Raw genomic sequence first — 12,869 nt, 5'->3', positions numbered from 1 at the left:
TTAACCTTGCTCCCACCAAAGTCTAAGCAAAGGTGCTTGCAGATGAAAGTTAAGATTCTTCTAAACTTGGTATGGAAATGCAAAGGAACTAGAATAAAATAATTCTGAGAAATGGAAAGTGGGAATAGTCCGTTTACTAGGTCTTAAGGCATTGTTTGTTGACAGTCACTAAGATCCTGTGGAACTGAGCACGTGATAGACACAGATTGAAGACACAGGAATGGAAACCCATATGGCCCATCCAAGACCTAATGCTGCAAGCAATTCAGTGCTGCAGTAACTGACTACCCAGAAGTGGAGAAATGAACTTTCACCTGAATCTCACACCCTAACAAATTTTTCTCAAAGTACAGAAATCACCAGTATGGAGGTTCCTCACAAAAGTAAAAATAGCACTACCCTATGGTATGACCTGAAAGACTCCAAGTCAACATATCCCAGAGACACCTGCTCATCAATGCTTACTGAAACACTGTTCACAAGAGCTACACAAGGGACCAAACTCTCTGTCCATCAACAGTGGAATGGATAAAGAAAATGTGGTTTGTCTGCACAGTGGAAGTAAGCCAAACCGAGACAGACAACTGTTACATATTTTCTCTCATCGGTGGGGCCCTGATTTTTTAGGTTTATAAAATCATATATGAACTGGATGACAGGAGAGTGGAGGTGAAACTGGGTAGAGGACAGAGGGACTGATGAGATGGAGACAAAAGAGAGTCATTAGCAGAGCATGGATGATGTAATATGCTCAAAGTACATTTGATTGTGGGAACACAATCAAAAGAATAACATTTGGCAGATGTTATCGGGGCACTGTAAGGTCCCCTGTCTCTGCCTCCCAGGGCTGGAACTTTAAGTGGGCTACCATGCCAGTAGGGCATGCCGATGGATTCTGAGGATCCAAACTCTAGTCTTTATCCTTTAACTGGGCAGCCATCTCCCTGGCAATTTCTCAAACTCTAAACTCGTACTTGTCCTGTGAGCTGCCAATCATGTGGGCTCTTGACCTGAAATGAAAATGTATACCCACCATGGTGTGGTGCATAAATGTTCCCAAGAGTTCTAGTTCTGATACTTTGGATCTGAAATGTTTCTTAATAGATGAATGGTTAAAGATAAACTATTACTTAGCTATGAAAAGGGGTTATTGATACATGAAACAACTTAGGCAGGTCTCAAAGAACTTAGGCTGAGTAAATAGCCAATCTCAAAATATAACATTTTTGAAATGTAACCATTGACTGGGAATGGAAGTAGTTCAACCAGGGCTGGGAGGATATGAGTAGAAAGGAATTTAGCCCAAGGGCAAGGTATTTGTGTGTCTTGCGGATGACAGTCATTGCATGTCCTTACACTTGATAGTCATTGCATTCCAGCTCTGTCCATGATATAAAATAGAAGCTGTGTAGCTACAGATTGATCATCCCTCGTATGAAAGCAAATAAACCTAAAATACACAAAACCCCAAATTAGAAAATCCCATACCTGGCCTTAGGCGGTCACAAGACAAAGGAGCAGTAAAGACACTAATGATGTTTTTTGTTGTTTTGTTTTTGTTTTGTTTTGTTTTGGTTGTTGTTGTTGTTTTGAGTCAGAATTCTCTGTGTAGGCCTGGCTTGTCCTGGAACTTGCTCTGTAGACCAAGCTGGCCTTGAATTCACAGAGATGCACCTGTCTCTGCCTCCCTAGTGCTGGGATTAAAGGCGTGCACCACCACTGCCCAGAAGACACTAATGAACAACCTGTGTGTGCCAGCCATGACACTAGCGAGTCCTGTGCCTGAGATTCATTTTATATTTATGTGTATGCGCACATGCCCATGCAGGCTCCATTGGAGGGCAGCAGAGGGCTTTGGATCCCCCAGAACTGGAGTTATGGGTGGTTGTGACCCTCCTGGGGTGGGTACAAGAGTTGAACATTAATCCTACGCAAGAGCGGCAAGTGCTCTTAGCCGCTGAGACATGACGCCAGCCCAGCCTTGCATTCAAGCTTAGGGGTCATCCTCAAGCTGTCTCATCTATGGCAATATTGTAAAGCTGCAAAGATAATTGAAACTTGACATCCTTTTTGTGATCTTACTGTTGAGTTTTGAGCCTTATTTGTGTGGTGATAGTTCTGCCATTGGACATGCGAGTTGCAAATGGGGGTTTAAACGCATCCTTGGAGGGTGGTGATGGAGTCACCTTGCACTTACATACATACTTTTGACATTCCAAGAAGCCCTGACCACCCTCCAGATGCCCTATCCTTCCGTGTGTGTGTGTGTGTGTGTGTGTATGTGTGTGTGTGTGTATGTGTGTATGTGTGTATGTGTGTGTGTGTGTGTGTGTGTATGTGTGTGTGTGTTGAAGCTTTATAATGTCGTATTGTATTCTGTATTTGGGATCAGTGAAGTAAATTTCCCTATGGTGTCTTTTAACATTGAATATTTTTTAAATTTTACCTTAAAAGTGATGCAAAGGGTGTTAAGGATGTAGCTCAGTTGGTAAAGTGACTGCCCAGCATGCATGAGGCCCTGGGTTCAATGCTTGGCACCCCACAAAATGCTGGGCAAGGTGGTTCATGCCTGTCACCTTAACACTTGGGAGGTGTGGGCAGGAGGATCAGGAGCTCAAGGCTGTCCTTGGCTACACTGCAAAATGATGGCCAGCCTGACCTCTATGAGACCATGTATCAAAATAATAAGAAATTTAGATGGTTTAGTGGTTTGAGGCACTTGCAGCCATGCCTGACCACTTGAATTCAGCTCACTGAACATTGTAAGAGCAGAGAGCCCATTGCCGTTTGAGCTGAAGCAGCCTCTGCCCCAGAAACGCATAATTGATTAATCAATTAATTAAAACGTATGGCAACACTAACTCAAGGGAACATCCCTCCACTTGTCTTAGGTAATGAAGAAGTTGTTACCATTAACAGCTCACTTACCTCATTCCCAGGATGGTCCCTAAGGAAGGGCACTGTGCCCAGGCCATGGTAACACTGGCACTGGCTCTTGTCTTCCTTCTGGTCGTTCTGGTTTAGTGTTTGCAGAGAGAGTAAGAGGCTCATCCTGGCCTTGGATGCCTTGGGCCGTTCAGGGACTTCTAAACTTCTGTTGGCGTCCTTGTCGCTTCTGAGAGAGACCATGGAGACAGCACTAGTCCTGCCTCTAAGGCAGAGATCCATCCTCTGCGCCCCAGCCATGGGACTCCTGGGCTTGGGGCTTGTGGGTCTACAGGGCATGCCTTGGTTCTCACAGGTCAAATGGCAGGCAGAGCTGCAGGGGAGGGCATAACTGATGTCAATCTGTGCTGCTCCGGGGCTGGTGGCAGAGGTCAGCCAGGAAGACTTTGGGAAGACTCCAGAAGAGAGGTGTGTACTGCTTTCCTGGGTAGCAGTGCGTCTTATGGTCGGTTCACTTCTCCTCCGGTGTTCAGGAGAAGCCAGATGGCTGGAGGACAGAGTTGCAGGAGAGTTTAGGGGTGTCCAGTGCTCCCTAAATACATGGCTGTCGGTTTCAATTGTCCACTTTTCACAGTGGCCTCTGTTTGCTGGTGGGGAAGAGCAGAGGAGTTGGGGAAAGTCCGGTTCTGGAACCCCACTCACTAAAGCGGGTTGTTTGGAGCCTTCCGCATCTTTGCTTCTCAGAAACGCACGCCAGGAGCCCTGGGCTCGCCTGCGCTTCTCTTTCTCGCCTTTGACAGAACCAGTATTTGTTTTCTCCATAACTTTGGCCTCAAAAAAATTGGTAAAGGTCTTATGGGCTAAGGCCAGCCTGGCTTTGATCTTGCTTTCTGTTGTTTTCAGTCTCTTGATGTTGTAGCTTTCTGGGGAAGGTCTTTCACCACTGAGGTCCCCAGATGTCCCTACTTGAATCACACCAGATTTGGTCTCCAGAGATACGCTCTGGTGCACGTGGTGTAGAGGTGGTTCCCCCTGGCAGGGACTGTGGGGGACCCTTTCTTCGGGGCTAGGGTAAACTGGGTTCAAGTCCTCCGAGGTTAAGGCCTGGCTGTAGGGTATGTCCCCGCCAGGCATCTCCCTGGACCAGGGCATGTCAGTTCTTAAAGGGGTCATCTGAAGACAGGCAGGGCGCTGCTCTGACTCCAGCACACTCTGCTGAAACCCACCGCATGGTTCCTGGAACCCCAGTATTGTGGTGCTTGAAGCCAAGACTCCTGAAAGGGGAACCTCTACCTCGCTCGCGCACGCGCAGATTTCCGCATTCTCCGCATCGCCTGTGCCACACCTTCCTCGTTTGTGTTCTGAGCTGGGCAACTTCTGGTTCTGCTCGGTGTGTACACACTCAGACCCTAAGTCCAATCTTTCCCCAAGCAGCTCGCCCTCCAGTGTCTCCTCTGAGCTCAAAGTGTCATCCGAAGCAGTCCTAGAAATTGGCACTCTCACGTGCTCTATGCCTTGGGCCAGCAGCTGAGGAGCCCCACCATCCACCTCTGCCCCTGGACATCCCAGCAGCTCACATTCATTGCCAAACACGGACATTTCTGAGGTCCTGGGAGAATCATAAGTCGTGGCGCTTGTCCCCTTCTCTGGAAGGTGCCCACACTGTGGTTCTATGAGACAGTGAGCCTTCCTTGTAGAAGTCTGCCTTCCTTCCTGCTTTACTGCTATCATAATGAATTTGCAGCTGTGCCTGGAGACCCCGTGGGCTCCCCGAGCCTGCCGCTGGCCAGAAGGGGAAGGCTCCGGGTCATCCCCAGGTCCCTGTGCACACTCACTCCCAGGGTTGCGGTGAGATACTTCCAATGTTGTGAAGTCCAAAAGACTTTGCAAGGCCTTCCCATTGTGTTGGAGGTCTAGAACCACTCCCTCTTCTGCTGCTTCTAAAGAGCCAATTACACTTGATTTCAGGACTGTCTTTGGGGCACAGGCGCTATCGTTCTCTTCTTCCCAGGAACCTGCAAGCATTCTGTTGCACACAGGTACCTCACCATGGCAGCAGTGTTGTGGGAAGAGGGAGGCCCTATCAGGCGGCTTTCTTTCCTCCTGGAGAGCACCCATTGATGGGTAGTTCTCTGTCTGGCTTCCTGCCTCTCTGGAGATGTTTAGCAGGCACTGTTGTTTACTGAAAACATCATCAGGGTGAACACCTTTGGGCTCCTCAAGTCTGCTTTCTGGGCTGTGCCCTGGCTTGCATTCAGCCGGCCTGGGCACTTCCTCTTGGCTGTTGAGCTTCAGCAATTCTGAAGTAAGGTCGAAAGGGGCTGGGCATGACCTAGAAGCCTGTTCTACCTGGTTTTCCAGTGGAAGGCCTACACAGGGTGTGTCTGGAGATGCCCTCTTAAAGCTACAATCACTCAGCTTGCACTCACCCTGCAAAGGAGGGGCCTTGCTTTGAGAAGTAGGAAGTAAATGAGACAGCTGGGTGGGCCCAGGGGACTGGGCGTTGTGAAGGATTGGGTCGTCGGGTTCTATTTCTGTCCCTTCCCGAAAGTAGGGCCAATTTGTACCTTTCTGCTTCAGAGGCTCTTTAGGACAACCTAAAGGAAATGACGCTATAGAATGGGCCCTGACCAGAGTCTTTACCTGCCAGCAGAGGTACCCTTGAGGTGTCTTGGCATTGGCACCAAGATTTTCTGGGGCACTCTGATGACACTTGGTGTCTAAGAGATAAGGTGTGCCCAATCGAGGTTGACAGGCTATGTCAAGGAAGGGATGAACCCGGAACAAGTCTGTGCCCACTGTGGGCCTTGGAGCAGGCCCCTTCTTTGTCCTGATCCACAGAGGGAAGTCATTGTGCTGTGAGCCTGTGGGAGGTATCTTTGCTGCTATAGTCCTGATGTGGATTTGTGGCCAGCTCTTACCTAATTCACAGTGTCGGTGAAAGCAAGGACAGACCACAGGGGCATCCAGATAGCCCCTAGACCTGGCCTTTCGCAGGTGGGGGCTGCTGTTGCTGCTGGCATGCCTCGAGAAGCACACAGACGCTGGCACAGACTCCTGTACAAAGCTAGCCACACGGCTGCAGGGGCATGCTTCGTCCTGTCTTCCAGCAGTCAACATGTGCAATTTACTTAGCTGAGAACCTGCCTTTAAGCCTGAGGGTAGATCCAGCTCTTCCTCTGTATGGAGCCCTTCATCACAGACCAAATGCCGTCCTTGGGGAAGTCTAACTGTTGAGTCCTCAGGGCATCCCCAGCCTGCTTCTCTTTCGGAGAGGCCAACTCCACCAGTGAGGTCACCCGGGAGGGACTCCGCCTCAGAAGCGCTTTCAAAGGGATCTGTTTTTGTATCCGATCGACTTTCGCTCTTATGGGACAGTGTCTCCAAGTCCTCAGGGTTTGTTTCCTGATGCCATTCCTGTTCCTCCGAGTCTGCAGGGCCTGGGTGGAGCTGGTTGTCTTCACACTCTCCCTCACCTGGAGGGGGCACACCTGGCTCTGGAGTCTAGAAGGGCAAGAAGAGCAGAATCAGAGGAAAGTTCCCAGCAAGCACATTTATATCATTATACACACCTTTCTTTTATAGGAAGAAAATGCCCTTCATCACTTCCCAGATAGCCCCAGGAAGGAAGCAAAGGACCAAGAGCTACCTTGCATTAGCACAGGAAACAAGCACAGAGGGCGGAGACCTTGCCTCGTTGTGCAGAGCATGCCATGCAAGCTTGACAGCCTTAGTTTGGATCTCTGGGATTGAAATAAAAACCCACGTGCAGTAGCTCAAATCTGTAATCCCAGCACTCCTATGACAAGGTAGAAGGCAGAGACAGGAGCATAGCTAGAGGCTCGAGGACTAGCTAACTAGGTGTCGGTAGCAATAAATAAGAGAGACTTGATCTCAAGGCGGAAATCGAGGACTGACAATCAAGGTTGTCATCTGGCTTCTACATGCATACTCTGGTACATATATAGCCCCCCTGACATATGAACACACAGATACACAGACGTGAACAATTACTGCACACACACATGCACACACATGAACATACAAATACAAATATGAACATACGCCACACATATATACCCATATATCCCTCCACACACATATGCATACACACTCACACACACACATGAACATACAAATACAAATATGACACACACATGAAGACACAAATATACAAACATGAACAATCATTGCACACACATGCACACAAACATACAAATAAAAATATGACACCCACACATGAACATACAAATACAAACGTGAACACATACCACACATACCCATATATATCCTTCCACACATATGTACACACACTCACACACATACACTCATGCATATACACACTCACATTCACACACACAAACACAAGCATACAAATGCATAAGCCTATATGCACCATACACTTTAATACCCATCCATGCACACACACACACACACACACACACACACACACACACACCTATACGCACACATATACATAAAGATGAAAAAGGGAAAAGCAATGAAAAGAAACCCAAACCATGGGGAGAAAATGTCATACAAGTTAAAACAAAGTCATCAAAAGACAGAACAGGCCATCCATGCATGCAAGAGCAGTTGAAGTACACACGAGCGTGCCGTATGAGTCACGGCGAGGAGTGCCCTTCTGTATGAGGTATCCAGCAAGAAGAGGCAGATTAGTACTTGTCTGCCCTCGGCTCTGTCTGTTCTTGTGCAGCCCAGGAGTTTACAGTAAATGCTCTTACACTTAGAATTTGTCTTGAGCTCCCATGGCCAGAGGCAGGAAAGGAAACAAGGGGAGTCCTGAGACTGCAGACACGGGATGTTATGTATGCTCAAGGCTACTTAAGGGACCGAGGCAGAAACTGTACCAATCATATCTGGGATCCACAAAGGCCTGGCATTGCTTGCCTTTTTGTTTGAGACAGAGTCTCTCATTGGCCTAGAACTTCACCAAGTAGGCTAAGCCAGCTGGCCTTGCCTTGGAGGTCTTGAAGCAGCCCTCTTTGCCTACCGCCCTTGGCTTTTGTGTGATTCTGGAGAATCAAGCCCAGGCCCTCTTGTTTACAAAGGAAGCACTGTGCCAGCCCTCTAGCTACACTTCTCTTTTTTTTAAGACAAGGTTTCATTATATAGCCTTTGCTGGCTTGGAACTCGCCCTGTAGAGCAGGATGATCCCAAACACAGAGACCCACCTGCCTTTGCCTCCAGTGAGTGCTGAGATAAGACATGTGCCCCGGTTTATATATTTCTTAATCCACTGTTTCAGCCATGAATTCCCTTGCATCCATTTAAAGAGTACAGATCTGAGTTATAAAAAAGGTACCCACCTGCAAAAATCTATTTCTATGTCCCCTTAAAGGTCTCTGTCCCTTCCAGGCAATGTGCCCTACCTCCTGGTCCTTCCCAGGGTCAGGGATCTTGATATCTGTTAGTCTTGAGTTATCTGCCTGAAGTTAGATTTGGGCAAATTCTGCAGTATGTCTTTTGTGGTCTGGCTTCTTCCCTTTGGTGTGAACCCTATCCAACACATAAGGCCCATCATAGCCATGAACGCAGCCTAACGCAAAACTGTAGACTTACTTAAAACATGAGGTGTGTGTGTGTGTGTTTAAATATAACTGGACTACATGGTTCTCAAGCATAAATTTTTTAGTTGGCACCATGTAGTGATGTTCTCAAGCTATGCATGCCTGTTAGCATGTCTCAGTACATGCAGTAGCCTCAACTGTGAGGTTACATTATTCAGCCATCAAAATTTCTGTCATCCCCCAGGCTATGGGCGTAGCCACTTGTTCCCAAATCTAGTCAAGACAACTCAAATTTTGTACCCTTTCCAAGTATGGTTTCCCCAGGATATGTGTGTGTGTGTGTGTGTGTGTGTGTGTGTGTGTTGCACATGTATGCATGATACAACTATGGAGTTTTGAGGACAGCCTTGGGAGATGATTCTTCAGGTCTCATCTACGTTTTGCTTGAGACAGGGTCTTTCATTGGCCTGCAACTTTGCCAGTGAGTAGTGAGCTCTGGTGGTCCACCCATTTTCACTGCCCATGGCACTATTGCTGGAGTTACAGGAGAACACTATAACCAGGCTTTGAACGTGGGTTCTGAGGACCTGAACTGAGCCATCTCTCCAGCTCCCCGGGAGTTGATGGAAGAGATTTCTTAAAGTAAAATTGCTTTTAATTCTCCATAGTTGGGAAAAGGAAACTAACAAACACTCAAACTGGTGATGTGCAATGCTTTGAGCTGAGGTAGAAAATCGGGAAGCATGAATTACACACCTTCAGATGTGTGGCAAGGCCGGGAGGAGCTGGGGTAAGAAAGGGGACATTAAGAGTGATGCTATCCAGGGAGGATATGGAAATGACTTAGAGGGTAGGGTGCTTGCTGAGAAAGCAGGGGATCAGTGTCACCCCGAAGGGAGAGGCTGCAGTCAGGGCAGGTCTTCATGGCTGGTGAACCCTACCTTACCTTCCAGGTGTTTAGGGAGGAGATTTGGCTGAGTCCCAAGGAATATAAAGGCCTCTAGGGGGGAAACTATCTAAGATTACCAAAGTATCCATATTAAAGCCCCGATATAGTCTGTGCAAGGTACGGGAATACCGTGTTTAGTATTCCTTAAAGGGAATAAACACTGAAAAACCAGGAGGTTTTTAAAGCTGTTGGTCTGGATGAACCAATTAATTCAGTTGGCCCTCCATGTGCATGGGTAAAAATCAACCTCAGACTAAAAGTGTGTGTGTGTGTGTGTGTACGTGAATTTGGAGGTCAGAAGTCATCCTCAGATGCCTTTCCTTCAGCACCTTACACCGTGTTTTGACAGAAGCTGTCTGATTGGCTTTAAGATCACTGTGAGAGCTCGTCTGGCCATCCAGTGTGTGCCTGTTTTGGCCTTACTGTTGCTGGGATCATCAACACACGCGCCCTGCCTGACTCTTCACAGGTATTGGACTCAGACTCAGGCCGTCACACTTGGATAGCAGCACTTTACCACTAAACTATACCCCCAGATCCTGAAAACATGTTTTTAAGATAATCCTATCTGGATCTGGGAGGTGACCATGAGAACCCAAGTTTGGGTCCCTAGGACTCACCTAAAAGAGACCCAGATTCAGCAAGTGACCTTGTCTCAAGAGAGTAGAACAGAGAGGAATAGAACAGGACACTAGAAATCCTCATCTGACCTCCACACATGTGTGCAAGCAACCAGACACATGCACACATACATACACATGCATGTACACACACATACATACACACACACCACATGCACACACACCACACACAGATACACGCACATACATACACATGCACACATACGCACATACCACACACAACACACACACACATACATACATACCACACACACATGTACACATGCACACACATGTACACACACATCACACACAAACACACATACCACACATACATACACATACATACCACACACACATATACACATGCATGTATGTGCACAGACACACACACATTAACACATACTCCATCTGTTGCAATTTGTATACTCTTCTATAATATGCACAAATGACCTTATAGTTGTCAGCATAAGTTAATAGCACATAAATAGAAATGAAATCACAAAACAAAAAAGTATTAGCTCTCATAGTAAATCTAGGCTATGACCTAGCAATGATTGGAAGTCAAAGTTAAAGGCAAGAAATAGTGGTTTGCTTGTGAGGCTCAGAATGTCCTAGATGGGTCAGAGGATCATATTCCAGTGGCTTTAACAAGGCAGGCTCTCCACCTTCTCTTGGGCAGTGTACCTCAGAGGCCTCAGATGCAAGGGCAGGAGTTGGCTTTTCTCCTCTAACAAACACTGGGCTCTCATGCATTTTTGCAGGGCTGAGCTGAGAACAGGGTGTCGCAGAGACAGAGTGAGTGACTGTCAGAGACAGGCTCCAGCCCTTCCTGTCTCCCACCTCAGCTTCACGGCTCCGCTCTCTGGAAACACACCCCTCTTCAGCAGCCTCAAATCTCACCCCTTCTCTGCTCAACTCCTCCAAATACAGTCGACGCTTAATCCCCACACCTCCTCGTCTGCCACGTCCTCTTTTAAAGAATGTTGGTATTTGTGGGCACAGTATGCTCTCTAAATGCAATTTCAGCTGTCTATGCAGGTATGATACAGGTGCTTGGGAGCTTGAGCGGCAAGTACTTACACACTATGACGTTCTCCCAACCCCTACCCTCCAGGTTTAACAGGAGGGATTTTAAGGAGCTCGTCAAGTGTAACTTTTTTCCTAATTCCCATTATGATTTCCCATTTGACCCAAGGTTTATTAGAAAAATATTTTCATAGTCTTTTTTGTTTGTTTGTGACTTTTATTAAGTTACGCTGTGGTCTGAGATGCTGCCTGTGTGATGCATGTATTCTGAAATTAATTGAAACTGGTTCTACCGTATCATGCGAGGCCTGATTTCATAAGGACCGCGGGTGTTTGGGCAGAGTATATGACTCTGCAACAGGTCACTGTAGTGCTTACTAAGCACTCCTTAGAGGAAGCCCGTCAGCTGTGTTTAAATCCTCAGCGACCTGACTAGTTTCCTCTGCACTAAAGCATGCTGACTGAGAGCTAGTCCCTTCCTTGTTCAGCCCTGTCATTATCCGTGTACGCCCTTCAGCCTTACCTCAGAGAATCAGGGACCAGTACAGCACTGTCAAAGCCTCCTGGGACTTTACTCTTTAGTGGGATTTTATTGTCCTAAATAGTGCCTGTCCCTAAGGCTACATTCCCACATAGCAGCTTGCTTTCTACTTCCCCTGAGCATATCCAAATTTCAGTCCCTTCTAGCCAGAGTTTAGCCATGAGTGTGTACTGTGATGACTGACAAGTCTGAATTACAGGCTCCACCCCCTACCCCTACCCCCCACCCCTCACCCCCACCCCCGCACCCCATACCTGCTCTAAGAACTCCGTGTTTTATGTCCTAGGAACTCGAGTCAGACACTCAGTGATAACAAGATAAACGGCTATGTCTCAAGGGATGTATGTGTCCTTTACCTGAGGTCTGGGTGCTTTCTGCAAGGGATGTTTGGGACCCATCTTGCTCTCAATGGGTCCAGAATCACAGGTTCCCGCTCTGTAGACATTGAGCTGCCTCTGGCTGCCTCAGCACTGGCTCTGCTTGCTGGGGCGAATGGCCTTCACATTGCCAAGTCAATGATTTTTGGTTCTTTTTTACATCTCCTTTCTCTCTCTTCCTCTTACTGTGTGTGTGTGTGTGTGTTGCTATTTTTGGTGTGTTTATGAGTACACGTGCATGCGCAGATGCCTCTGCACATGAGGATGTGCATGCATCTGTATGTGTGAAGGCCAGGCGAAAACATAGGCATCTTCCCTTTTCATGTCTCCACTTCTGCACTTCTGTTTTCTTCTGTTTGGTTCTGGCTGTCCTTGAACTCACGACATAGACCAGACTGTCTTCAAACTCAGCAAGCTCCTCCTACCTCTGCCTCCCTAGTGCTGGGATTAAAGGCAAGCGCTTGGCTACCCACCCTCTTTTTCTGAGATAAGATCTGTCCCTAGACCTGGAACTCACAACTTTGGTAGCAAGTGGGCCAATGAACTACAGAGACCTCTGTGTTCTGTCTCCCCCGCACTGGAATTTCAGGCAAGAGTCTCTACACCCAGTCTTTGAGATAGGCGCTAGGGATTAGAACTTAAGTCCTCTTGCTTGCACTTTACAGACTGAGCAAGCTCTCCTCGCGCTCCTTCCTCTTCAACTGATCCATAGCTGATATAGGGAAATCACCCTGCCCCTAAAATTACACTGATCTAGTAGTAAAAGCTCGCTTGTGAAGTTCCTGAAAGTTAGTTAATGCCGTCTGTAATTGTCCCCTTTGTTCCGCCCCCCCCCCCGAATGCCTCTGTTGGCCACCCCCAGATGACCGTCTTCGCTTTCTGCCACCACAGATTAGTGTTTGTAATTTGTAGAAATGTTGACTCTTCGTCTGCACT

The 12,869-nt window shown here is 47.5% G+C and overlaps 1 protein-coding gene across 2 annotated transcripts in view; it reads right to left on the bottom strand.

Annotated features, from left to right (window-relative positions):
* Positions 1-12,869, bottom strand: part of Arhgef4 (Rho guanine nucleotide exchange factor 4) — a 135,123-nt gene that overhangs the window by 82,124 nt on the left and 40,130 nt on the right. For both annotated transcript variants that reach the window (XM_021176437.2, XM_029475175.1), the window contains exon 2: positions 2,929-6,390. In XM_021176437.2, the coding sequence (XP_021032096.1) occupies positions 2,929-6,390 (3,462 nt within the window). The remainder of the gene's footprint in view (positions 1-2,928; positions 6,391-12,869) is intronic.

Source organism: Mus caroli, chromosome 1 (genome assembly GCF_900094665.2).
Source record: "Mus caroli chromosome 1, CAROLI_EIJ_v1.1, whole genome shotgun sequence".
Taxonomy (NCBI): Eukaryota; Metazoa; Chordata; class Mammalia; order Rodentia; family Muridae; genus Mus; species Mus caroli.
The sequence above is the reverse complement of the archived record's forward strand: the minus strand, read 5'-3'. Positions and strand labels throughout refer to the sequence as shown.